Raw genomic sequence first — 26,170 nt, 5'->3', positions numbered from 1 at the left:
ACCACTCGTTGAGCTGTACACAGTTACTCATAGTAACATTCAACAAGTGTACATTCTTTGCACCTCTGAACACAATAGTTGTGCAAACCAACAAGTGTACACTCTTTCACACAAGCACTTGCGCCTGTGTTCAGTGTGGTGTCTGAACAAGCGTACTGTCAGCTAGCTAAGACAACAATAACAATCTCTCAGGTGTCAAAGGTTTGGCAATAGATTGGCTGCAGGAGTTGCCAGAAGGAGGCGTACAAGGTGCCGTCCAACTGTCTTAGGGACTCAACTCTGGATTTCGGTAGGGTTTACTCCTGAGCCTTTTCTTCTCTGAAGATGTCCTGCAAGGCAGCGGAGGTTTGGAGGAGTGTGCATATTACCTAAGTGAATAAATAGGAGGACGGGTAGTGCGGAAAGATGGAGCAAGGTATCTGAAAGGGAAATAGGCAGAGGTGTCATGACCAAAAGCTGCAGAGGTGGCAAATTGCATGTTGGTTTCCAGCACGGATCGTTGGCTACAAGCCTGTAGTCTGTTGTTAATTTGTTTGACAGCAGTCTTCACTTGCCTACTTCATCTTAATTCTAGGAAGGGAGTGGGGAGGGTGTTGATTTGTTGATTCCCTGGGTACATATCTAGTATTTGCTCTCCTGACATTTGCCTCTTGATATCGAAGGAGCTGTGTGCAGTTCAGCGGAGCTGGAATCCACATGGTGATAACAAATGTTCTTGGAAGAGAAACAGCTTGGTGTGAATTGTGTCCCTCCGGACACCTAACTTGGTAAATTGTCAGGGCGATTTGCTGATGTGTAAATGAGCAAGTGAAAAGATTCTGCTGGAGTTGGACGTTTCTGGCAGTTGATCTCCTGTCCACAATTTCCATTTGGTATCAGTACCAAGAAATCCTCCTAGCTCTGCTTCTTTCTGGAACACTCAACCAGGTTGAAATGTCATTGTGGGGACTAGCGGCAGAGTGTGTCCGGCAGATCTGCTCACCTTTTCCAGGTGGGCGGCGTTGCGGCCAGCCATCTAGGCCCCTGCAGTGATCTGGCGGGGGGCAGGGATTGGCACCCTCCACATCACTGTTCAGGTTATGTCACTGGCACTGGGTGGGGACCTGCCCATGGGTGGCCCCAGTGACCCATCAGTGCTGGTGGGAGGTATGTCTATGACACAACTTTGCTATGGACAAATGTCGACTGCCATATTGTTGGGGCTGGGTAGGATTTTTTCCCACTTGGCAAATTGGCACCAGCCATTTGTTTTTCAGCTGCGTTGTAGCAATCGTCACAACTTTGTGAGGTTAGGCATTGGGTAAGCCTTTATTTGGATGGAAGGGAGGTTATAGCCTCTGCCTGCCCATGCTCATTAAGGATATCTTGTTAAAGGGATCCTGGGGTGTGGATTATGTCCGAAGCCCAGGCGTTGGCTGGGGTAATTCCACGACCCCTTGGGGTGCCCCTACTTGATCTAAGTCATAGGGTTTCCCCTATTGGTGGTTTACGCTTAGATGGACTCCCTGGAGACAGGTGGGAGTCAAGATATAGCCTGGCTTCACCCAATGCCTAAGCCAAACTGCTCATGTCTGTAACCAATTAAGTTGTGGCCTATTTGAACCCATAAACCTAAATACTTGTGTCCATGTGTTTATTATCCACTAGGGAACTGCGGGTCACAGGGCCTTGGCACGCAATGCCTCCAAGGGCAAAACAACCGTATAGGGGCACTCCAGAACTGACACTGGTTGTGGGTGGCATTTTCATTGTCTAGAGCACAATTTCCCAAACTTAGGGGTGATAGCTGTTCTGTTCATTATTATCTTTATCCCCATGAGGACCTCAGCTTCCCCATCCCAGATATATTACTGCCTGCTACAACAGGGACCAGGGCGCAGTTCTTTGAATCTGCACCCCTCAGGAAGCAAACATAGCTGTTTTGAATCTGTTCTCAGTAAGAACAAGCATGACTCCTTATAGGAAGCAAGCACAGATTATCTTTTTTTTTTCTGTTGGTTAGAGAGAGATTTGTGCGGCAAATGATTATTATCCTTGCAGATGACACACATTTTAGTCATTGCAGATGACACACAATTTTGCATGTGTTCAGCCTATGCATTGTGGGAGTTGAGAGTGCAATTCCCACCCTTTGGTACATCTGTCCTACCTCCCAACCTCCATGAGGACCGTCAGAGAGCTGCCCCAAGACCGTTGGTTGCCTGGAAGGAGGACACAGTCTCACCATCTTCTCCCTTCCACATACAGGATCTGACCACCCAGGCAGTTGCAGTGGGGATGGAAGAACACCCCCCACCAGGCCTGTCTGCAACAGGCCAGCTTAGGAGTTGCAGGGCAGGCTTTTGTGTGGCACACCCACCTCTGTTTTCAAACACCTCACTGCCAGCATTTGAAATTCACCAGGGGCACCAGATGAACCATCTGGAAGTGCATGCCTGGGCAACACATCCTGTAGAATTCTGTCAGTTATATTTTATCTGGACCATCAGAATGAATTTAAGGAACCAAAAGGTCATATTGAAAAATGCAACAGCCATCTGACCCCAAAATGGCAACTAGACATTCCATTTGGGCAACTATAACTCTAAGGGACTATAACTCTAAGGGATGCGGGTGGCGCTGTGGGTTAAACCACAGAGCCTAGGACTTGCTGATCAGAAGGTCAGCGGTTCGAATCCCCGCGACAGGGTGAGCTCCCATTGTTTGGTTCCAGCTCCTGCCAACCTAGCAGTTCGAAAGCACGTCAAAGTGCAAGTAGATAAATAGGTACTGTTCCAGCGGGAAGATAAACGGCGTTTCCGTGCGCTGTTCTGGTTCACCAGAAGTGGCTTAGTCATGCGGGCCACATGGCCCAGAAGCTGTACGCCAGCTCTCGGCCAGTAAAGCGAGATGAGCACCGCAACTCCAGAGTCGGCCACAACTGGACCTAATGGTCAAGGGTCCCTTTACCTTTACCTAACCCTGGTTTAAGGAGCCATTTGGTATCTAGCTTAGATATCTGAGTTTCTAACACTGCTGCTTCCCACACCCTGACTTATGTCACCTGTGAAAGTCACCTTTCCTCACCTTCTGCCTAATGGTAGGGCCGTCCCCACTTTGACCTTTCACCGAAATGTGTGCCTACATGCACAAATTCCAGCTTGTGTAGCTCTGATCTCTGCACACATGGTCTCCCAATAATTTTGTGGGGTAACGCTTGAGCAGTTTGGACATAATATGCACAGGCTCTTATTCCAGGGTGTGGAAGCCAACGTGCAGCTGGGAATTTGGAGGGAAGATATCCTACAACGTTTTTAGCCAATGAGCTGTGTTCTCTTCTGGACAGCTTTCCGGGGGCTGCATGCCAGTGGAGGAAGGGGCCAGAGGCAAAAGTGGACACAGCAACCAGTGCATTTACCTTGTTGCAGTAGGCTAGTTTCCACACACACTCACACTCTGTTCTCCATACAGACAAGCAAGAGGCATTATGAAAGAAAGGATCAAAGGTGTATTTGAGCCAGGAGGGTGCAAAGCAAGGCTGGCTAGAGGGGTTGTGGCTGAGGTATAGGAAGATGCCCACTGAGCAGAGAGAGGTGTTGCATTTGCTCCCCGGGCATGAATTTCTTCACCCCTAATGTACAGGCTCAGCACAACCAGAAATCCCTCTGAGCCACAGGGCTTTTGTTTAGCCCATGGAGTTGGGAGGCTGGTCTTTTCTGCTCGAGAAAACGAAGAAGCGATGTGTCACACTAGAGGCGAATCACGGGACCGATTTTATTAGCTGTGTTTCAGGGGATGCACTTTTGCTCTGGTCAATGCTACACACAGCCAGATGCTTCTCTGTGCAGAGTGCTAATTAGTTTGGTCGTTTTGATTGAGATTGAACGGAGGAGAGGCGAGCTTGTCCCCATCCCCAAGAGTGATGCAGTATTTGCTGGTTGAACTTGAAAGTGAGTGGACCAAAATAGCAAGTACTTAGCAGGGAATACCCCCGAGGGCATGTTTGAACTGAATGTACTGTGAGATTTGACATTGAGGGTTTAAAGCGAGCTAGCAGGCAGCCGTTAAACGTTAGGGCTTGTAGCAGGATGGTTCCTCCATTCAGGATGGGAAATAGCAAATGATGAGCCGTAGCTCAGTAGCATAACACGTACTTTGCGGTGCAGGAGGTCTCAAGTTTGATACCTGGCATCCCCAGTTAAATCTCAGGTAGGAGACGATAGGAAAAGAGCATTATCTGCCTGAGACCCCGATGACTCCAAGCAAGTCTAGGGTGGCCGCAAAGCCAGAAATAAACCACAAAACAGAGGGCACATGTTTGCATAAACTGTGAATAGGCTATTTTATATGTGCAAATGCATATTTAGAAATGGTTGCCATGTTTTAAATAGAAATGCAGTGTTTCTCACCATAGTGTGACCAGGTGAGCTGCGTACCTGCTACCAGGTGCTAACTGATGATGGGCAACTCCTTTTATCAGGACAGGTAAAAGAAAGTCTCGCATCACAGGGCACGTAGTCAAACCACAGAACTTGCAGCCACAGTGACGGGCATCAACTTGGATGGTTTAACAAGAGGATTAGACAGGTTCATGGAGGGCAAGGCTATCAATGGCTACCAGTCACAACAGTGATGATGATGATAATATATTATTATTTATACCCCGCCCATCTGACTGGGTTTCCCCAGCCACTCTGGGAGGCTTCCAACAAAAGATTAAAAATACATTAAAATATCAGTCATTAAAAACTTCCCTAAACAGGGCTGCTTTCAGATGTCTTCTAAAAATCAGATAGTTGTTTATTTCCTTGACATCTGGTGGGAGGGCGTTCCACAGGGCAGGCGCCACTATGAGAAGGCCCTCTGCCTGGTTCCCTGCAGCCTCACTTCTCCCAGGGAGGGAACCGCCAGAAGGCCCTCAGCTGGACCTCAGTGTCCGGGCAGAACGATGGGGGTGGAGACGCTCCTTCAGGTATATTGAGCCGAGGCCATTTAGGGCTTTAAAGATCAGCACCAACACTTTGAATTGTGCTTGTAAATGGACTGGGAGCCAGTGAAGGTCTTTCAAGACCGGTGTTATGTGTTATGTGGTCTCAGTGGCCACTCCCAGTCACCAGTTTAGCTGCCGCATTCTGGATTAGTTGTAGTTTCCGGATCGCCTTCAAAGGTAGCCCCACGTAGAGCACATTGCAGTAGTCCAAGCGGGAGATAACCAGAGCATGCACCACTCTGGCGAGACAGTCTGCGGGCAGGTAGGGTCTCAGCCTGCATACCAGATGGAGCTGGTAGACAGCTGCCCTGGACACAGAATGCTGTGCCCTGCTTTTGAATGTCAGGAAAGGAGAGTGCTCTTGTACTCAGGTCCTCCTTGAGGGTTTCTCACAGGCATCTTGCTGGTCACTGTGAGAACAAGATGCTGGACTAGATGGGCTCTGATGATGATGATGATTTATTGATTCAATTTATATACCACCCTTTATCCAAAGACCCTGGGGTGGTGTACCACATTAGGAACATAATTTACACAGCATAATAATAAAAGCATAATTCATCATTTGACAGCCCTTAGATTACCGTATTTTTCGCTCCATAAGACGCACTTTTTTCCTCCTAAAAAGTAAGGGGAAATGTCTGTGCGTCTTATGGAGCGAATGTGTGGTCAGTCGCTGGCTCCCTTTCTGGCCCTGCCCCCTTGCCCAGGCCTCCATTGTTGAATGTTCTGCAGAGGGAGGCTGTTTGTTTCCCTAGAGACAAGTGACTGGCTGATTAGATTATCTGTCTGGAAACAGTAGAAACGGCTCCCTTTCCTTTCCTAAAGAAGCTGCAGAACTGTAAGCTGAACCCCATAAAAACAGGATTTCTTTCCCCCTTTGCAAAGTACAGTGGTGCCCCGCAAGACGAATGCCTCGCAAGACGGAAAACTCGTTAGATGAAAGAGTTTTCCGTTTTGAAGGTGCTTTGCAAAACGAATTTCCTATGGGCTTGCTTCGCAAGATGAAAATGTCTTGCGAGTTCCTGCGGGTTTTTCCCCTCCCCCCCTTTCTAAGCCGCTAAGCCGCTTATCCGATAAGCCGCTAAAAGCCGCTAAACCGCTAATAGCGCTAATCTGCTAAGCCGTCAATGGACTTGCTTCGCAAGACGAAAGAAACGCTAGACAAAGAGACTCGCGGAACGGATTCTTTTCGTCTTGCGAGACACCACTGTAAGCTCAACAACTTTGAGCTACAGATAGGTAGCCGTGTTGGTCTGCCATAGTCAAAACAAAATAAAAAAATTCCTTCCAGTAGCACCTTAAAGACCAACTAAGTTAGTTCTTGGTATGAGCTTTCGTGTGTATCTGAAGAAGTGTGCATGCACACGAAAGCTCATACCAAGAACTAACTTAGTTGGTCTTTAAGGTGCTACTGGAAGGAATTTTTTTAATTTTGTTTCAACTTTGAGCTGATCCTCAAAAAATGAGGCTTTCCCCCTTTGCAAAAGAAGCTGCACAACTGTGAGCTGATCGCCCAAAAACCAGGGCTTTCCCCCTTTCATCCTCTAAAAACTAGGTGCGTCTTCTGGTCAATGCGGTATTTAATGGCCGAAAGCCTCGTTAAAGAGGAATGTTTTCACCTGGCACCTAAAGATATGTAATGATTGTGCCAGGTGAGCCTCTCTGGGGAGAGCATTCTACAGACGGGAAGCCATTGCAGAAAAGGCCTGTTCTCATGTTCTGAAGTCTAATGAATGAATTCTGATGAATGAAAGAAAATACCAAGTCTTCATTGATTTGAAAATAACATGCAGTGGGCAGTGAAGAGACTTGGTTTTTGCGTTTTGCCATCCGTACAGTCCTACAATACTGATCTAAGAGTTCTGCAGTAGACTTTGTTCCATGTTGGAGACAGCATGCCTGTGGGGATCAAGAATTGTTTTGGTCTAGATTCTTTTTGTTTAGGGAAGTTTTTAATATTTGAAGTTTTATTCTGTTTTTAATGTGTTGGGAGCCACCCAGAGTGGCTGGGGAAACCCATCCGGATGGGCGGGGTATTATTATTATTATTTATTAATTAATTACTTATTGGACTTGAGGACACCTCCAAGACTAGTGGGGTTTGCTCAGCCCCGCATTTTCGTGGGCCTCAGACAACTTTCTCAAATTCGGGAATGGGACCAAAGTGCCACAGTTTTCCCTCAGTGTTTTCCCTCACTCTTGCTGTCACAAGTGCCACAAATGAATATCTCTAATTGGTGCTGAATACTTCAGCACTTCATAACCTTTACACATCATGAATGAAAATGATGTTGAGTGGGGGCGTCTCTGCTGACTGTTTTGAAGCTCAGTAAACACTTAGCAATGCCCAACTGCAACATCTGGAAATGTCATTTTTTTAGCCTCTTATGATTACTGGCACACACACACACCCTTTTGATACACTTGAGCTTGGTAAGAATTAATATGCCTTTCATCCCTCCTCCATTAATTATATTTAGTTGTTTGTTTGTTATTATTACATTATGCCTGGGGCCCGAATGCAGCCCTCTGGGCGTCTCTGGTAAAACAGAAAGCTGGAGGAATGGAGATAAGAAGAAATCGGGGGTACCAGACTCGGGAAGCAATTCAGATATAGGCTAGAAGGATGAAACGTGGGTCCGATACAGAAAACTGGGATTAAAGAAATATCCTAGGACAGAGACGCTTGACAGGTAATTCACTAGGCTCTGCTAGTGCTCTGTCGATCATCCAGACTATTTAAAGCATGCATAGTTCAGTGCACACGCATGTGGGTTGTTTTTTGTTTTTTTTGCAAGCAATGGGTTGAGCAATCAGTGTAGCACATCCCCTTCAAACAGTTTACTGCCGACAGCTCATGCCTTCCTCCAAATGTTTCTTAGTGTCTCTCACCCCCGCGCACAGGAACTCGGATTCCTACTGAAGTCAAACAGTTTACGTCTTGGAAATAGGATAAAAAGGTCATATGCTGCCATGAGAAAAGTCCTAAAATATGTAGTCTTCTCTTCCTCTCCCCTCTCCCCTCCCTGTTCCCGTCTCTTCCAGCACCAAATATGATCTCATCCCTTGACTTTCTTTGGAACCAAGATCACAGTTCGGAGCTGGAGACAATTTCTTCACCATGAAGCATACAAATGCTTGCATTTCTTGTTTATGCTGTTTCTCATGAACTGCTGGACTCAACCAGAGCCTTTTCTCATGTGCCCTATCTTTGTTCCTAATATTTATTTATTTTTCTTTTCTTTTAATTGAACACTTAAGATAATAATAAAAAAACCAGAAGAGTAAAAATCATTAAACCAAGGGTGGGAACATGGATTTGATCTCATCTTATTAGACTAAAGAAAACAATGAATATGGTCTCACATCATCACCAAATTCCTCATTCCACATGGAAATAGAAATCACCCATCGATCAACAAATTTGCTTTCGTACATTATAATTTCTCTTGATTTGATGTAGAAAGTTAGCTTATACATTGCTGCTGTATCCCAGATTCTTAAAAATAACAACCTTCCGGATGGAGAGGGATTCTTCCCCCCTCAAAATATATTGTTCCTCATCTTCAACTACAACTTGATGCTATTTGTTTTTAATTTGGGTTGTTCATGTAGCATTTTGAACATTCAGCTTCCTTTAACGTTCATGCCTGAATTATTAGGTTTCCCTGCACAAAAATTCAGTAGGCATTGGACAAACTGGACCATGTCAATTTCACATATGTTCACACATGTGGACATATATTTTTTTAAATAAAAAACCCAGTAGCACAGGCATTGTATTTAAATATGTATTCCAAAATCTATTTTATCCTAAAATGCATGATCTATACATGTTTTCTCTCCAAATAAACACTTACAAAACCAGCAACACATTTTTTAAGTCAATAATTGCACTGAAACTTTCAGGAAGTGTTAATGCTATCAGTAACCACTCAATCCTATGCATATCTACTCAGAAGTAAGTCCCATTGAATTCAGTGGAACTTAACTCCCAGATTTTAGCGTTTGTTCCAATTTTCGCATTAGTTCAGGAGGTGTAGATGCATCAGAATTCACTCGGTTTGAATTCCACAAGCAACCCTGTTATAATGCATGAAAATGAATAAAGTTACACAATGTTTGTGTAAGCTGCATTTGGTGTGTTTTACACATAAAAATAGCCTAATGAATTTTAAACTAATGAACTTTTTAAAATTTAAGTTTACATTAGGAGACTTTTTAGGTAACTAGTAAATAAATAATAAGGGACGTGGGTGGCACTGTGGGTTAAACCACAGAGCCTAGGGCTTGCCGATCAGAAGGTCGGCGGTTCGAATCCCCGCGACGGGGTGAGCTCCTGTTGCTCGGTCCCTGCTTTTGCCAACCTAGCAGTTCGAAAGCACGTCAAAGTGCAAGTAGATAAATAGGTACCGCTCCGGCGGGAAGGTAAACGGCGTTTCCATGTGCTGCTCTGGTTCACCAGAAGCGGCTTAGTCATGCTGGCCACATGACCCAGAAGCTGTATGCTGGCTCCCTCAGCCACGACTGGACCTAATGGACAGGGGTACCTTTACCTTTAAAGCAAACTGCATTCTGACATAATTTGGTCAAATAATAATGACAATAATACATTGGTCAGTTGACCAGCCAGTTGACTAGCTCCCTAGGGTGCAAACCCTACCACATTTGCCATGAATATACCTTCTGGCTGAACTTTTTAATGGAAAGAGCCAAGGACTTAGGGAAGCAATATCAGTTGCAGTAGACAGTTCTGGTCGGAGTGCATACAGAATACTTTACTGAGTGAGCTCCTGCACATTTGAAGGCTCACATGGGAGGTATTTAGTGAAGAAGAGACTCCATTTTATGTGCAGCAAGATTACTGTGTTTTAGAATCCACCGTGAACACTGCTAAGTCAAATGGAGTGTTGAGGTGTTTCTTCTCTGCTTGAAAAAAAGAGCCAAGCTGCAGGAGAGAGGAAAAGTGGGAATCTCTCATAGGAGCTGCAAGGCATGGCCTAACTGAGATACAGAAGGCTAAGTGTGGAGCTCTGGAAAGGGGAAAATATAGTCGCTTGGAAGTTAGAAGACGAGACTAAAAACCCATGCTTGGAGAAGCATGTGATTGTAATTATTAGGCTTTAACTCGGTTATAAGTTTCTGCAAGTAAAGCTTTTCAGTGTTAAAGTTTGGACATGGGTTTAATTCCGAAAGAAAGGTATCAGCCTCTCATATATAATACATTGGTTTCCGGAATTCCGTCTCACACCTTTGGGTTTGCCGTACTGTGTTAATTTTGTGATTGGCGATAACAGATTATATTCTGAGGGTGTGGCTAAACCCCAGTGTTTTGCACTGTTTGCTTTGCAGCCACAAAAGGCGATGGCTATGCCAGATTTCACAAAAGACATGATTCTTCCGGGGGGGGGGGGGGAGAGAAATGGAAGACATATGGGTGCTATAGTTTGCTACTATGAGTTATTATGATGGTTTTGAGCAAGAGACTCTGTGCCAAGTTTATTGCTGGCGTCAGCAGCAGCAGCATTGTTCTCAATGGGCTTTTAAAAGTTTTATTTTTTTCTGGGTTGGGAAATGTGTTCCAAATTCAGGAAACAAACTTTAGAGTGATGTTGTGAGAGCGGAGGGAGATGGTCTCAGGACAAAACAAAGGCGGGGGGACTTGTTCTTTTGCAAGAACAAAGAGTACAGGAATGCTCCTTTCATAAGGGGTTGGTGAGAAACCAAATTCGATAATTAAAAGAGATAGCTATCTCTGGGAAATGGGTACCAGAGTTTGTTTAGTGTTTAGCTGCTTAGGAGGTATGTGGGCATTATCAATATATACATTAATAATAAATAATGTAAGTGCATATGTTGCTAGGGGAATGCACAGCAGTGGACATTTTCCTGTAATCTGAGAAGAAATCTGTGGGTGCAGCTTTGTAACTTATTCACAAAAACGTGATGGAGTCTCTGGACTCCAAAATATTCCAGTTCCAAAGCAAAAGTGTCAAACTTTTTGTTTCCAAGTGCACTAAGCCCCTTAAGCTATTCTGTTGGCCCATTCAGCTCAGCATTGTCTGCGGTGACTATCAGAGGGTCTCCGCGATCCTCAGCCAAAAGTCTTTCCCTTTATTTAGAGATTCCATGCTAAGATGGCTGGATGGCACCTTGTACGCCTCCTTTCAGCAACTCCTGGTGCCAAGTGTATTGCTCTGTTTTCCTTTGGACTACATAAGTGAGGCCGAGAGAGGGGTCTTCTCATCTAGGCAGCACACTGCCCATGTGAGTGCTGCTAAGGCAGTTGTTTGACTTCACTCCTGGGAGCGCACATCATTTGTCTATACCCAAAGGTCTCAGGGTGGTTCATAGTAAAAATCAAAATATAAAACCACAAAATATAGAGTTGTATTGATTTTTCGAAACGCTTCCAGAACCAGAACATAACCAACCTAAATTCACACTCCTCTGAATTTTGCAAGGCAGTTCTTCAGCCAAGTAATTAGTAAAAGGATACATAGACTAGGGTAAAGTGTACATTTAAAAAAATACACAGATTAATGAAAGTAACACAGAGAGATGCATATTAGAGAAAATGCAACTATTTGATGTCCATCCAGAGTGATTTCCTCAGTTAAAATGTCTTTTGGATAGCTAACAAAAAGCGTGGGGCAGCCTTGTTGGTAGTTGTGTTGATTTTCACATGCAGAAATCTCAGTGTGCTTGTATGGATGGCGACCACAAAGCGCTTTTCCTGCGTCTGTGTAATGTTTGCTTATGACAATCTACAAAACAGTCCTTCGATTGAACCCCTTGTGTCTCCTTTGAGAGTTGGACGGACAGCATTAAGCCGTTTGTTAAGGATGATGCACAATTGGAATGACTTCATCTGGGAGTCTCTTGATTGCAACCTTCACAATTTGCGAAATCTCTGCATTAAGGCAAAAATGCCTCTCGGTCAGATTGTGGCAATGTTAAACATGCAGCGTTGACAAGGTAGACTCAGATCACACAGCTGGATGCTTTACATAAGCAGTTTGCTTGTGGGTTGATCGTCGAAGTAGGAATTTGAAATGTGCTTGGTGCCAGCACAGTTCATTAGTGAGTTCTGGACACCAGGTTGTGGACCAGAAGTGCTGCATTGGTGGTTAAAACTCCTGCAACTGGTTTCATTTCATATTTTCATTTGGTCTTTTGCAAGAAGCTTACCTGCACTAGAATTCGGTGTTTCTAGTTGCACACCAAAATGCCATTTGTAAAGGCGGTTTTTGAAAGAAAAAAGTGAAAAAACTTGAGTAATTTACTAAGAATTATTTATCTGAAGCTGCTCACCAGATGGGATGCAGCTGCCATGATATTTTTCAGGCAGGTGGGTCACTGTTGCTTTCTGGGAGAGGTGAGGGGGCGGAGAGTTCAAAACAGAGCCAATACAGTACAGTGGTACCTCGGGTTAAGAATTTAATTCATTCTGGAGGTCCATTCTTAATCTGAAACTGTTCTTAACCTGAAGCACCACTTTAGCTAATGGGGCCTCCTGCTGCTGCCACTGTGCGATTTCTGTTCTCATCCTGAAGCAAAGTTCTTAACTCGAGGTACTATTTCTGGGTTAGCAGAGTCTGTAACCTGAAGCGTCTGTAACCTGAAGCATCTGTAATCCAAGGTACCACTGTTCTAGATTGAGTTTGCACCATGCAGAATTTTCCTTCCTCTCTGTTTCCTGGTAAGCAGTCACAGTCCACCTTCTGAGCATTGGGCATCGTGGCTGGTGAGCTGCTTATGATATTTATTTATTTGTTTGTTTGTTTGTTTGTTTATTTATTTATTTAATTTTCCAACATACATTTATAGTATCCAATCTAAATTTATCACATATTTTCTCTTTTAGACTTCTTTCAACCTCTCTGACAATCATCCATTATTCAAATTTTTAAATTTTATATTTCCTAATTTTAAATTTTAAATTTCCTAATTTTATATTGCATTTTATAAACCTTCACACACTTAGTTTTCATCAATACAATAGTCCTCTAACATTTACAGAGCTTCTTGAAATCCCACTAGCGTTATTTGCTCATCACATACACATTTCAGATAGTCTGAAAATTTTCCCCAGTCTTCAATGAACTTTTCATCTCGTATATATCTGATCTTTCTTGTTAGTTTGTCCAGTTCAGCATACTCCATCAGTTTCATTCTCCATTCTTCGAGCGTCGGCAGTTGTTCCTGTTTCCATTTTTGGGCCAATAATATTCTCGCTGCTGTTACTGCATATTGGAAAAGTTTACAGTCCATTCTATTTATTTCATTTCCTACTATTCCTAGAAGGAAAGCCTCTGGTTTCTTAACAAACGTATATTTCAACATCTTTTTCATCTCATTATATATCATTTCCCAGAAGCCCTTCACCTTCTTACAGTCCCACCACATATGATAAAATGTTCCTTCTTTTTCTTTACATTTCCAACACTTATTACATGTTTTATACATTTTTGCCAGTTTCACAGGTGTGATGTACCATCTATAAATCATTTTCATAACATTTTCCTTTAACGCAGTAAATATTTATTTTTGATAGCGCTGTGGTTAGGGGGAGGGTCTATTCTGTTGCGGTGCCCACTCTTTGAAAACCACCTCCCCTCAGAAATGATATAACGCCAGAAGCACATCACCATAATGAGATCTTTCGGGCCTGTTAGATTGACTTGCTGCTTTTTACTCAGCTACGGATTTTGCCATTTTTATTCATTGTTTGATGTATTGATTTTATGGATTCTGCCATATTTATTCATAATAGGTTATTGTGTTGATTTTAATGAGCGTGTATTGTAAATTGCTTTATTCTTTTTTAATGTTAGGTGGCATTTGAATGGTTTTTGATTTTTTTATATATATAATCCCTCTTTATATAAAATGTTCAATCTGGCTTAGAACAAAATAATAAAACATAAACATTGATACTGTAACACTCTTTTTTTTTTTACTATTAGCAAGCATGGGGAAAGTTCATCGGTCCCTTTTATTTCACCATAAACTAATTGCAAATCCCCTTTCCCAAAAATTGCAAGCTCCTTGGGGCAGAGATCTCTCTTTTTTATTCTTCTTCTAAAGCTCCTAATACCTAGGTAGGTTTGTTGAGCAGGAGACTGTTATTAATTCTCAGGGTCATTGATTTGAGCCCCACATTGGGTGAACGATTCCTGCATTGTAGGGGGTTAGACTAGATTACTCTTGCTGTCCTTTCCAATTCTATGATTTTGTGATCATATTAATGGTAATCTCTCCTTTATGTTTCTTCAGATCATGGGACATTCTGATTGGGATCACAAACGAGGACCCAGAGGATCTCAGGTGAGTTTTTGCAAGGTTTTTCTACAGCTGGTATAAAGGAGGGTTGGGGAATGTGGTTGTTTGGGAATGTGAGTCTACGTTGGGTTAAATATTTCTCCAATATATTTGGTGGTCTATCTGGGCAATCAAACGTACCAGCAGTGTGTAGGGATTTCTCAAACCTATCTGAATGGTGACCTGTAATGAGATATCGGTCCTTATTTCCTTCCTGAAATCAGATAAAGCTCCTGCAGAATATATACAGTGGACTCTCGGGTTGCGAACGTGATCCATGCGGGAAGCCTGTTCACAACCCACAGCATCCGCAGCGCCACAGCTGTGCATGCACAGGTTGCGATTTGGCGCTTCTGCGTGTGCGCAAACACAATTTAGCACTTCTGCATATGCGCAAGCACCGAAACCCGGAAGTAACCTGTTCTGGTACTTCCGGGTTCAGCACGGTACACAACCCGAAGCGCCTGTAACCCAAGGTATGACTGTAGTTCCACTTGAGCTCTACAAGGAATATATAGAATGGTGAATACCTATCCCTGACTGGATATTTATTTAACACCATAAACAACACAGACCAAATGTCCTCTGCATGGAAAATGACTGTCATTTTCCCAATGTGTATAAGAAAGGATACAGGGATGAGTTATCTACGTAACTATTGGCCAATCAGCTGGTTAGACTTCTCCTCAAAGCTATATACATGGTGTCAAATTACCAGTTTAAATTTATTTGAATGGAATAATTTCAAAGCTTTTTAAGCGTGGCCATCTTTAAGCCTTTAGATGGCGGGTTTTTGCGTATTTGCTTTGCATGCATCCCTCTAATTTATATCGGAAATACTGTGTATGTTTCTCATGCATCTCTTGGTGAAAACAGTGGGGCTTTTACATTTTTAGTCTGAGGAGCTAGAACCACACGCTTTTAATTAATCAATAACGAAGTGTCATCACGGATGTTTCAATTGTTTAAGGCTGTTGACTTCTTGGTGACATCTGCTGTTGCATTTGAGTGTTGCTTTGCAATATTAGCATATGTTTGTGCTGTGCAACCCTAACCCAGCCTTCCTGGGAGCCGGCACCATTGAATTCAATGGGATTACTTCTGAATATACATGATTAGGATTGTGCTGTAAGGCTGTAATCCTAAAAATGCTTACTTGGGACTAAGTCCTGTTGAACTCACTGGGACCATTGTATTAACATCCATAGGACTGGGCTGTTGTCCTATAATACAGACAGATAGGGATAACGGGTTCTGCCCAACTAAGTTATACTTGGCATTAATGAATCTTAAGTTACCGCTGGTTGTGTCTATTAACTTCACTGGGTCTACTCTGAGTAGGACTACCATGGGATACAAGGCGCTACTGCTTATTTATGAATTCATATTCACCCTATATATATATATTAATGCCATTAATTCATTAATGCCAAGTATAACTTAGTTGGGCAGAACCCGTTATCCCTATCTGTCTGTATTATATATATATATATATATATATATATATATATATATATATATATAGGTTCATTAAAAAGTAGTACATTCCATTTTCTTGTATAATATCCATTGGTGTCTTCCGAAATTGCTTTGTTTTTGCACGTGACCAGAAGACATGTATGTTTTAAAGAAAGTATTTTAATGTAAAAGCAAAGGAAGAGTTAGAAGTCACATGAAAGGGTGTTACAAGAGCGAGGGGCTCTTAGGGGAAAGAAGTGGTAGCCCACAGTGGAGAATTGGCAAGTGTCAAGTGAAAGAGCAGCATATAGAGAAAGGAGAGAGAATGGCACAAGACCTTTGAGACATCTGGTTAACACAAGATGGAAGAGAGAGAAAGAGAGAGAGAATCTATTATACTTTGGCCACTGGGAGAGTGGGAACAGGACATATTGCCCAATTGTTGAACCAGCTTCTCCTTGTTTTCTGCATACCTTGATTAGTTTTTGAAAGGACAGACACTAGGAATGAAAGCTGAAGAATGGAATCTTATTCCCAAGGAAATATAAACATATTTTCGGCCACAACACTGAGCTGAATTATAACGCCGACATACTGTGTGCTTTTATTTTATTTGTATTTATTTGTTTGGCTTTGCTGCCATGGAAACGCAACAGATTTGGGGGATTTGTCACACAATCAGGTTGCCAATTCCATATTTATTTGAATCATCTGCATATCAAAAAGTGTGGTCCATCTCCAACTACTATGTGATTGAAGAGTTGCTAGGTTTAGTTTTTAAAATAAAATAAAGAGTACAGTGGTGCCTCACAAGACGAAAAGAATCCGTTCCGCGATTCTCTTCGTCTAGCGGTTTTTTCGTCTTGCGAAGCAAGCCCATTGATGGCTTAGCGGATTAGCGCTATTAGCAGCTTAGCGGCTTTTAGCAGCTTAGCGGCTTAGCGGATCAGCTGATAAGCGGCTTAGCGGCTTAGAAAAAGGGGGGGTAAGGGGAAAACCCCCCGCAGGAACTCGCAAGACATTTTCGTCTTGCGAAGCAAGCCCATAGGGAAATTCGTTTTGCGAAGCGCCTCCAAAACGGAAAACCCTTTCCTCTAGCGGGTTTTCTGTCTTGCGAGGCGTTCGTCTTGCGGGGCACCACTGTACTATAAAGACTAATGTTATGCTTGTCTGTTTCGTGATCAGTGAAAAACTCCTCAGGTTTGTAAAGTTGAAATGAACTTGGTTGTTTTAAAAGAATAACCCCAGTACTTATGGAAGGAGAAGCCCTCAAGGAGGAGAGCAGAGGAAAATGGAAAGAAGTGTTGATGGGAGAGTCAGGAAGGGAGGAAGGGAAGAGAAGAGAGAGAGGTGTTGAGTTCTTCCATTTTCTGAACTTTCCCCCATGATGCTGACTGCTGTGAGATTTACCATGGATTGCAGAATGGTCGTACTGTTGAAATCTTCTTCCTCAAACCAAAACAAGTGGGAAATTTGTCTCTTGAGTTAATATGTTTCATAGGATATATCACCTATATTAAATAATTTTGAGTATTAAGTTAAAGATTTAAGTAATCTTGAAGATGTGCCCAAGGAGAAATAATTCGGACTTCACAAGGATGGGTTAATCTACCATGAAATTAGACCTGTGGACTTCAGCTTTTTGAGACATAGGACCTTTACCTCCAACCCAGAATGTGAGACTCACTTATAGCATGTATGTCATCTTTATCCTTTGGGTTTCCATTTGTTGGCCTCTATCAGCCTTTCTTCAACTCTTCTTTGAAGAAAGAACAATCTCATCCAGTTTGCATTTAAAGGCCAATTTACCTATTTTGCACTTTCGAAAACAACAAGGGAACAGAAAGACAGCCATTCTCCAAAATTCGCACTTCTCTGAATTTTGCTATGCAGTTCTCCAGTCATATAATGTGTACAGAAAAGTACATAAAACAGAGAGTGTGTATTAAAATGAATGTGTTTGTGAAAATGGCATATTCACAATTATATTAGGGAAATTAGTCTGCAAAAGTGCATATGTTAGGCATGATTGCATGTAAAGATGTGGACTTAAATGCTGATGAAATTTCATGTGAATTTAAAAACGGGGGAGGAATTGCAAATTAATGTGAACTGACCTCGAGACAAAGAAAAGGGAGAGAGAGAGATAAAATGCAAGAAACCAAAATGGACAGATTCTCCAATCCCTAATTGTTACCCATATATGGGTCAGGAACTGCTCGGGTGAGGACCAGTGGCATAAATCAACTTTCTCATCACTCTCAGGATCTGGCTCTCTGGACTGACTGTGATAACAGTTATTGGAAAAACAGAGCTTACTCTTTTTCTGGGGAGTTTGCTGAGATGCTGGTAGTCTGGTCTTAAGCTCAAGCTGAGACTTTGGCTAGTGTTGCTTGAAGCTTGGTTTGCAGGTTGGGCACCAGCCAGGACTTTGAGGAGCAGATGTATCTTACACAGGATAGAAAGGCATAGCTGTATCTTCAAGAGACCTAAAGAGCACACTTGACACCTGATGTTATATATATATATAGAAGGCCTGGTCATACTCAAGGCCCAGTTTGAGTCTCAGAGGCTGAAGGAGGTTGTATGAGGCCAGAGGATTGGTGGGGCCATTTCTGAGAAATTAAGCACCAACAGCTGTTCTTCCTCTGCTGCTACTGATCTAACCAGCCTTCTGTGCCAGTTTTTTTAATCATGGGGAAGGCTAAGGGCCAGATCTTAAGACCCAGTTGGCATTTCATGGATGATATATTGTGTGTCTTTGGATAGGCCAATGTTTACTGCAGAACTGTTTGGACCTCTTTGGCTTTGTTGACTCCCTGATTCACAACTCTACTCCACCCTTTCGTAACAGCATGATCAATGTGGGTTGAACTTGTTCACGAGAAGACTCAATTGCACAGCCACTTCATCATCCACCTCAACTGTCAATTGTTCCATAGATGAACCTGCCCTGTTCAGATGCCCTGAATCTTCCATCATCCCGCTTCATTGAAGGTCCAGTGTGTTACGAGAGAATCCTTTCTCTATCTACTTTCTCAGTGCCATGCATCATTTTCTAAACTTCTATCATATCACCTCTTGCTTTTTTCTCTAAACTGAAAAGTCCCAAATGCTGGAACCTTTCCTCACTGAGTGGGGGGGAGGTGGCTTCATGTCCCTTTTCCACTTTTTGAGGTGAGACAACCACAACTATACATAGAATCATAGAATCATAGAGTTGGAAGAGACCACAAGGGCCATCGAGTCCAACCCCCTGCTAAGCAGGAAACACCATCAGAGCACTCCTGACATATGGTTGTCAAGCCTCTGCTTAAAGACCTCCAAAGAAGGAGACTCCACCACACTCCTTGGCAGCAAATTCCACTGTCGAACAGTTCTTGCTGTCAGGAAGTTCTTCCTAATGTTTAGGTGGAATCTTCTTTCTTGTAGTTTGGAACCATTGCTCCGTGTCCACTTCTCTGGAGCAGCAGAAAACAACCTTTCTCCCTCCTCTATGTGACATCCTTTTATATATTTGAACATGGCTATCATATCACCCAGTATTTCAAATGCAGTCTCACCAAAGATTTGTACAGTTCCACTCTGATATTGGCATTATGACTTCTGGCCAGCAAGGCTGCCTCTGTTGGAAATCTAAAACTTTGCATCACACACTTTTCTTGCAGGTGCACATATCTTCACCTGTGGAGGTGTGCTTCCTGCAAAAGAGTACACCTTTCCATTGGTTCTTTTGTGTAATGCTCCACTCCTAAGCTGTTTCCCCTTCTGTGGGAGACTTGCAAAGCATTGTGTTTTTTGTTTGTGTTTTTTTACGAGAAAGTGAGAGATAGAAAAAAGACTCCAGTTTATTGAGGATGCCATATGGACAGGATTTTGCTGCTGATACAGTTCTGGTGCTGTTGGTTTGTTGAGTGGGTGTTGAGGCATAACCCCTGGTCTTCAGGGAACAGGCAGTCCTTCCTTTTGCAGACTTCCATGAGATGATGCTCATATAGAGAGAGGGAGGGAGGGAAGGAGGCAGGCAGGCAGGCGCACTGGTCCGGTGTGTTTTAATTCACATTAAATGTAAAAGCTCTCAATTATATATAGCTGAGGTGCTGCAATTTACCCTTCCAGTTCCTAAGCAACAGCTATTTTCAGATTGAGTGTGTCTGGTGGTGTTGTCTACCTACTTCATGCGTCTATGAGGTAATTCATCATCGAATGCTGCTGGGTTGATTCCCCCCCCCTCCACCCCACTATCTCTCCTGTGCCTGCTTCCTATAGAGAGATCAAGGCATGCAAAACTGGGAAGAGTTTGGACCAAACAAACAAACAAATCCACCATTTCCCCCACGGCTTCCTTGCAACACCTTTGCAAACACAAAACTTTGGGATCCTTGAAGTCGACTTGAGCGATGCAACGTAAGGATCGGGAATAATATTTTTTGCTGCTGGTTTGAAATTATTCTGAGGAAGAGCCTTCTTGAGCAAAACTGGGAATCATGAAGCGCCGACCTTTGCTCTTGTTGAAGCGGCGGTGGGAGTCTATCCCTGTTACCGATCAGGTACTGTGGGCTTTTCTTTATAATTTCATCTCTTGGTGATAACGGCACAAAGAGCTGCCAGTTATTGTTCTTACGGTTCTAGGAAACTGGTGGGCATTGCCTGTCGTTTCTCTCAAGCTTGTTATTAATGTTTTGGCTTCAGAATTGCAGTTGGTGCTTCTCTTAGAGCTGTAGAAGCCAGATGCCTTGGTTGCTGAGAAAGATCATGTTCATCACAGCACATAGCAAATCTGCAAGGCAAGATCTGAAGAGAGTTGCAGAGAGTCAGCAAATAGTGTAATAGTTTTAGATTTGGTGGGTAGCCTTTGGAAAGGAACCCCAGCCTAAATATTAGGGGTAGTGTGAGTTGCACATTTATATATGTCTACATTTAAGCAATGAATAATTTGTTAGCTGGTGCCGGTGAATTCGTGGCTTATGTGTTCCTGAGAAATTCTGAAAACTGTTACACAGCAGAGGCTGTTGGGGTTTTGGTAGTGGTTGAATGGTAACAAATTAATAAATTTACTGCATATGGTTATTCTTCAAAGGATGTTACTTTGCATGCAGACCTTTGGTTAAAACTCAGCATGACAGACTCAATTATCCTTTGCGAAATATAATTGCACATTTGTGGCATTAGTACAAATGCAAAAATCCCAAGTATTCATCACCCCCCCTTAAAATATTGCTGTAAACATCTAAGAATGTTGACTTCTTTTTTAAAAAAATCCCTGTGCAAAGTTGGTTCATAAAAGTTGCTCCTGGCTCCATTAAGCTTCATCTATTACCTGAGCTTTCTTAGCTCTGTGGTGGAGATTGCATCACTCTTGCCAGCAAGAGTGTTGGGGCATATGTGCTCAAAGGAGTGGAGTTTTTGTTTTATATACCAGGAGAAGACAGGCAAGCACGGGGTCCTTTTTTGGATGCAACATCCCCAGCTTCCTTCAACCTCCTTTGCTGCTCCCCCCATGTCCTAACCCCAGTGCTACCACACATTGGGGTGTTTAATGCTGGTTGATGAACCAGATTTTTAAACCCAGAAAAAGGCATTGGTTTGTTGCATAGTTTAAGATCCTAACGATTAAACCAGCGTCTTCCCACAGCTCCCTGATTCAGATGTATTGGAGGAGCTGAAGTTTAAGCAAACCAGAATCAAAACACTGGCAATCTGTGGGGAATGAAAGCATCAGAGTTATGGTTCATTAAGCCAGGAACTTTACATCTAAAGTGACCCACTGAGCTACCACTTTCTGTGTTAACACCTGTTGGGTGGAGGCTTCTTCAGATCTGCAACTTGGTGGCATTTACCATGTGGTAAGCCATACTTGTGGAGCGGCTTACTTAGTTGATTGGAAAGTTTTCTTGTATAAGGTTCTCAATAGCCTGGCAGGGGGGGGGGAACATTCAGTGTGCGCGAGGAGCACCAGATCAGTAGCTTACTACATGCAAGGCTTCCCAGGGTTTGAGCAGGAAGACCTGGAGTCAATTAGGAATTCTGCTTCATTCAAAACTCTGCTTTACTGCACCACCACAAAGTCTGTTCAGAGAAGAAGAGGAGTTTGGATTTGATATCCCGCCTTTCACTCCCTTTTAAGGAGTCTCAAAGCGGCTAACAATCTCCTTTCCCTTCCTCCCCCACAACAAACACTCTGTGAGGTGAGTGAGGCTGAGAGACTTCAGAGAAGTGTGACTAGCCCAAGGTCACCCAGCAGCTGCATGTGGAGGAGCGGAGACGCGAACCCAGTTCCCCAGATTACGAGTCCACCGCTCTTAACCACCACACCACATGGCACTCTCCCTCTGCAAGAGGGACTTGCAGGCAGTTGACTCCTGGACGCAACAACAACAGAGTTGTTCTGATCAGGGGGGCTGATGATCCCGTGTTTCTTCCTGCTGGAAGATGGAGCAAGCTTGCTTTCTGCTGCTTCCTAGGGTGAAGCCCAAACCAATGGATTCAAATGACTAGGAGATTCCAACTAAACATTCAGAATAACTTTTTGATGGCAAGAGCAAATTGACAGTGGAAGGTGGTGGGCTCTCCTTCCTTGGAGGTTTTTAAGCAGAGGTTGGATGGCCACCTATCAGGTGTGCTTTGCAGGGGATTGGAATAGATGATCCTTGGGGTCCCATCCAACTCTACAGTTCTATGAGTCTCTGCTGTGCAACTATGTCGTCTGCTGAGCTCTGGTCAAAGTGGGGCAACTTGCCGAAGGAAGCTATGGGGCTGTCTCTCTACATGTCCAAACGGATGGCAAGCAAGCCAGCTTCTCTGCTGCCTGCCGGTCGGTTTACCATCTGTTCCCATTATTTGCCATCTCTCTGCCCTTTGAGGGCTGGATCTTGCTAGCACTTGGACTCTGCCACTTGGCACTATCAGCCATCTCGTGGAGCAGTTTTATTAAAGTGGCCCTACTGGGGTGTCAGAAATGGGGCAGACCAGCCATTACAGTACACAGGAGAAAAATGCAGGTGAGCAGACTCTGAAAAACAGGCTAATAATAATAATAATAATAATAATAATAATAATTTATTTATACCCCACCCATCTGGCTGGGTTTCCCAAGCCACTCTGGGCAGCTTCCAACAAATTATTAAAATACAGTAGTCCAAACATTAAAAGCTTCCCTAAACAGGGCTGCCTTCAGATGTCTTCTAAAGGTCTGGTAGTTATTGTTCTCTTTGACATCTGGTGGGAGGGCGTTCCGCAGGGTGGGTGCCACTACTGGGAAGGCCCTGTAACTTGGCTTATCGCAGTGAGGGAACTGCCAGAAGGCCCTCGGTGCTGGACCTCAGTGTCTGGGCAGAACGATGGGGGTGGAGACGCTCCTTCAGGTATACTGGAGTGAAGTGATAGGAATAAAGTGATAGGAATTTATATTTCCCTTCCACACATACTTCTCTAGTTATATTGTAGTGTTAATATATTTAACCCCAGAGGCATCCCTAGGGTCCCTTGTACCCTTGTCAAGCAGCTGTTTCTCCTCCCCCACCCCCCAAAAAAAAATCAATTTACCACACTAGGCACATTAGAAATCACTACATATTATGTGTCCTGAGTAGTTGAAGCATCCAGAGTGAGGGCAAAGTGAGGAGGAAAGGCAGAAAAAATTGCACACTTTTGTGCCACAGCACGAGAAGAATGGGCAGTTTCTCTCGCTACAGCGGTGTCTCATCGCCACACAAATATGTGTCACAGACTCCATAGTCTAGTGGGTGCTTTTTGCACGACCTGTGCCCCCAGCGTGGGCTGGTTTTGCCAACCCTGAGATAACCTCTAGCTAACCCCCACCTGACTGCCTTCTTAGTTAGAACCAGTTCAGGGGGGTGGCACTGCCTATCATCTTCCTCTGAGTCCTACATTGTCAATACTTAGGCTAAGGAACTCAGCAGGGAGAAGGATAGGGAGAAAATTAGAACTAGTTGGCTCTAGTCGGCGCTTACTGTTTTCGACCCTACATGGACCAATGGGCACCAGCCACCACTGGGGGCAAATGAGCCTCCAAAATATACTGTAGAAAACGATGATTATTTATTTATTTATTTATTTTGCTTGGTATTTTTCCACCCTGTTCTGGAGTGTGCTTCTTGTGTGGGTAGTAATTGACGCCACCTCTTGCAGTCTAAAACAATTGAATGAGTTTTTTTGTTCATCTAAATGCACAGAATCACATCACAGGGAGCAGTGGGGGGGGGCGGAATCTTGCTTATCGATCCGCTGTATCTCGTGAGGGGAAAAAAGAAGGCTTGAAAAAGCTACTTGTGTGCAGGTTTCAATTCTCTTGAACAGCCGCAAAGTGTTGATTGAGAGCTTTGGGGAAATGCTTCTTTTTTCTTACGGAGAACTGATCTGGGTTTAATAACTCGTCCACTTGTTTTAACCATCAGTGCAGTCATATGAGGAATTGCAGCGAAGGTGAGCAGATCGCGGGTAATTCTCCCGCAAAGCTTGTCTCAAGGGGCAGCTCTAAGCTCTGATGATTGCTCAAAAGGTAATTCCAGCTGTGGAGCTCTAAGGACCATGCTCCATGTTTTAGATCAGGGGTACGCAACCTAAGGCCAGATGCAGCCCAATCGCCTTCTCAATCCGGCCCTCGGACGGTCTGGGAATCAGTGTGTTTTTACATGAGTAGAATGTGTCCTTTTATTTAAAATGCATCTTTGGGTTATTTGTGGGGCCTGCCTGGTGCTTTTACATGAGTAGAATGTGTCCTTTTATTTAAAATGCATATCTGGGTTATTTGTGGGACATAGGAATTTGTTCATTTCCAGACCCCTCCACCACATGGTCTGAGGGACGGAGGACTGGCCCATGGCTGAAAAAGGTTGCTGACCCCTGTTTTAGATGAAGAGAGGGAAAGTAGTAAGGAGAGCTAAAGTGTTTTGCTTCGATCCCAGAAACTTATTGGTGGTAGCAAGATTTTTTATAATTGCTTGTTTTCAAGGGAAAAGAGCTGTGTGAATTTTGGGGGGAGGGTGCCCTACCCTACCCATACAGCAGATCCATTTAAAAGAAAAGACATTGAAAAAATTGGGGTCGTCCCTAAATTGTTGGGATCTGCTTAGTACTACTTTTAGAGTTAAATCAAATGTGTTTTCTGTAAAATGTAAAAAAAGCAAGGACCTCTTTTACCTATGTTTGCATTTTAAACCACCTGAAATAATAAACTTTGGAAAAAGGAGATCTGCAATTGCAGTTCTTAAAGTTGTCAAGACAGATCAAGCTCTTATTATCCGCCGTGTAGCTTGGATTTTTCAAATGGTTCCTTTTCCTACTGACTTACCTCCAGGTTCCCTGGCAAAAGAGAGTCAAGTAAACATTCCTTCATCATCTTGATTACATTAAGAGGCTGTAGCGAGACCATCGTGGTCTCAGAAGATAGCTGCATTCCAACATCAGGTTCTTCCACACGCATAGGGACTGAGACAGATACTTGGCTTTCATACCAATTGGCCATGCGAGAGGGCTCCATAAAATTGCATTTTGATTATTAGCTCTTTTTTATTTGGCACCGTCGCAGGTTTTTTTTGCCTTGACGTTAAACTCGTCGTTGCATTATACCTTGATATATCAGCCATTGCTGCAATCGGGATTTAGCAAGGTACGTGCATGTGTGTGTCTGTGTTTTAATTAAGAGAACCCTGCCTAATCCGTAAGTCTCTTCCATACATGGTGGGCGGTGGAGCTACTCTCTTAATGTCCCAAATGTTCTTGTTGATGCAAACTCTTCAGCCAAGGGATGAAGCACGCAGTCAGCAGCCTCATGCTGGCAATGAGATTGCATGTTTGAATTCTCCCTCGTCAAAGATCTTTCTAAAGTGGCTTGGTATATATTGCAATTGCTAACCATGTCGATTGGCTCTTCTGTTCACTAATATTATCTGCACCCCATCTATTTTGCTGGGAGGGGTATCTCAGTCAGTTGAACATGAGCCTCATGAGCAATCATGATCCCTTCCAACACTAAAGTTTTATGATTCTTTGGATGACCGCTGGTCCCAGAATTTCAGGGGCTACCAGAGAACCCACTAAAGCTGGAAGAGAAGGGACAAGAAAATCAAGAATGCTTTTTTAGGCTGATCTCCTTGAATATTCTGTTAATAGTAGGAATCATAGCTCCATCAGGGCACAGGGTCCTTTACTGCTCTTGGGGCCCTGGCAAATGCCCAGCATTCCTACTTTCCGGAGCTGTTCTTGTACATTGCCAGTTGCCAGGTTCTCTATTTCCAGATCCTCTTTGATTTAAGGACCGTTGTGAACTCATTTGTTTCCAGGCACGCCCTGAATTGTTTGTCTTCCAAAGGACACCATTCTATGAAGGTCTGCATTTCATGAAATTGTATCATTAAGGGTTCTCGGTGGCTGCTCCTAGAATCTGGGACGCCT

General features: G+C 43.4%; 1 protein-coding gene across 2 annotated transcripts in view; it reads left to right on the top strand.

The window, feature by feature from the left end:
* The window catches only part of PDE3A (phosphodiesterase 3A), a 272,985-nt gene that overhangs the window by 167,140 nt on the left and 79,675 nt on the right, over positions 1–26,170 (top strand). Inside the window, exon 2 of one of the 2 annotated variants that reach the window (XM_079992262.1) lies at positions 14,252–14,302. The exons of the other annotated variant lie outside the window; for it this stretch is intronic. Coding sequence (XP_079848388.1) covers positions 14,252–14,302 — 51 coding nt within the window. The remainder of the gene's footprint in view (positions 1–14,251; positions 14,303–26,170) is intronic. 2 annotated transcript variants of the gene reach the window in all.

This window comes from Podarcis cretensis (assembly GCF_951804945.1).
Source record: "Podarcis cretensis genome assembly, chromosome: 10".
NCBI lineage: Eukaryota > Metazoa > Chordata > Lepidosauria > Squamata > Lacertidae > Podarcis > Podarcis cretensis.
Note: the sequence above shows the minus strand (reverse complement) of the source record. Positions and strands in the feature narration are given on the sequence as shown.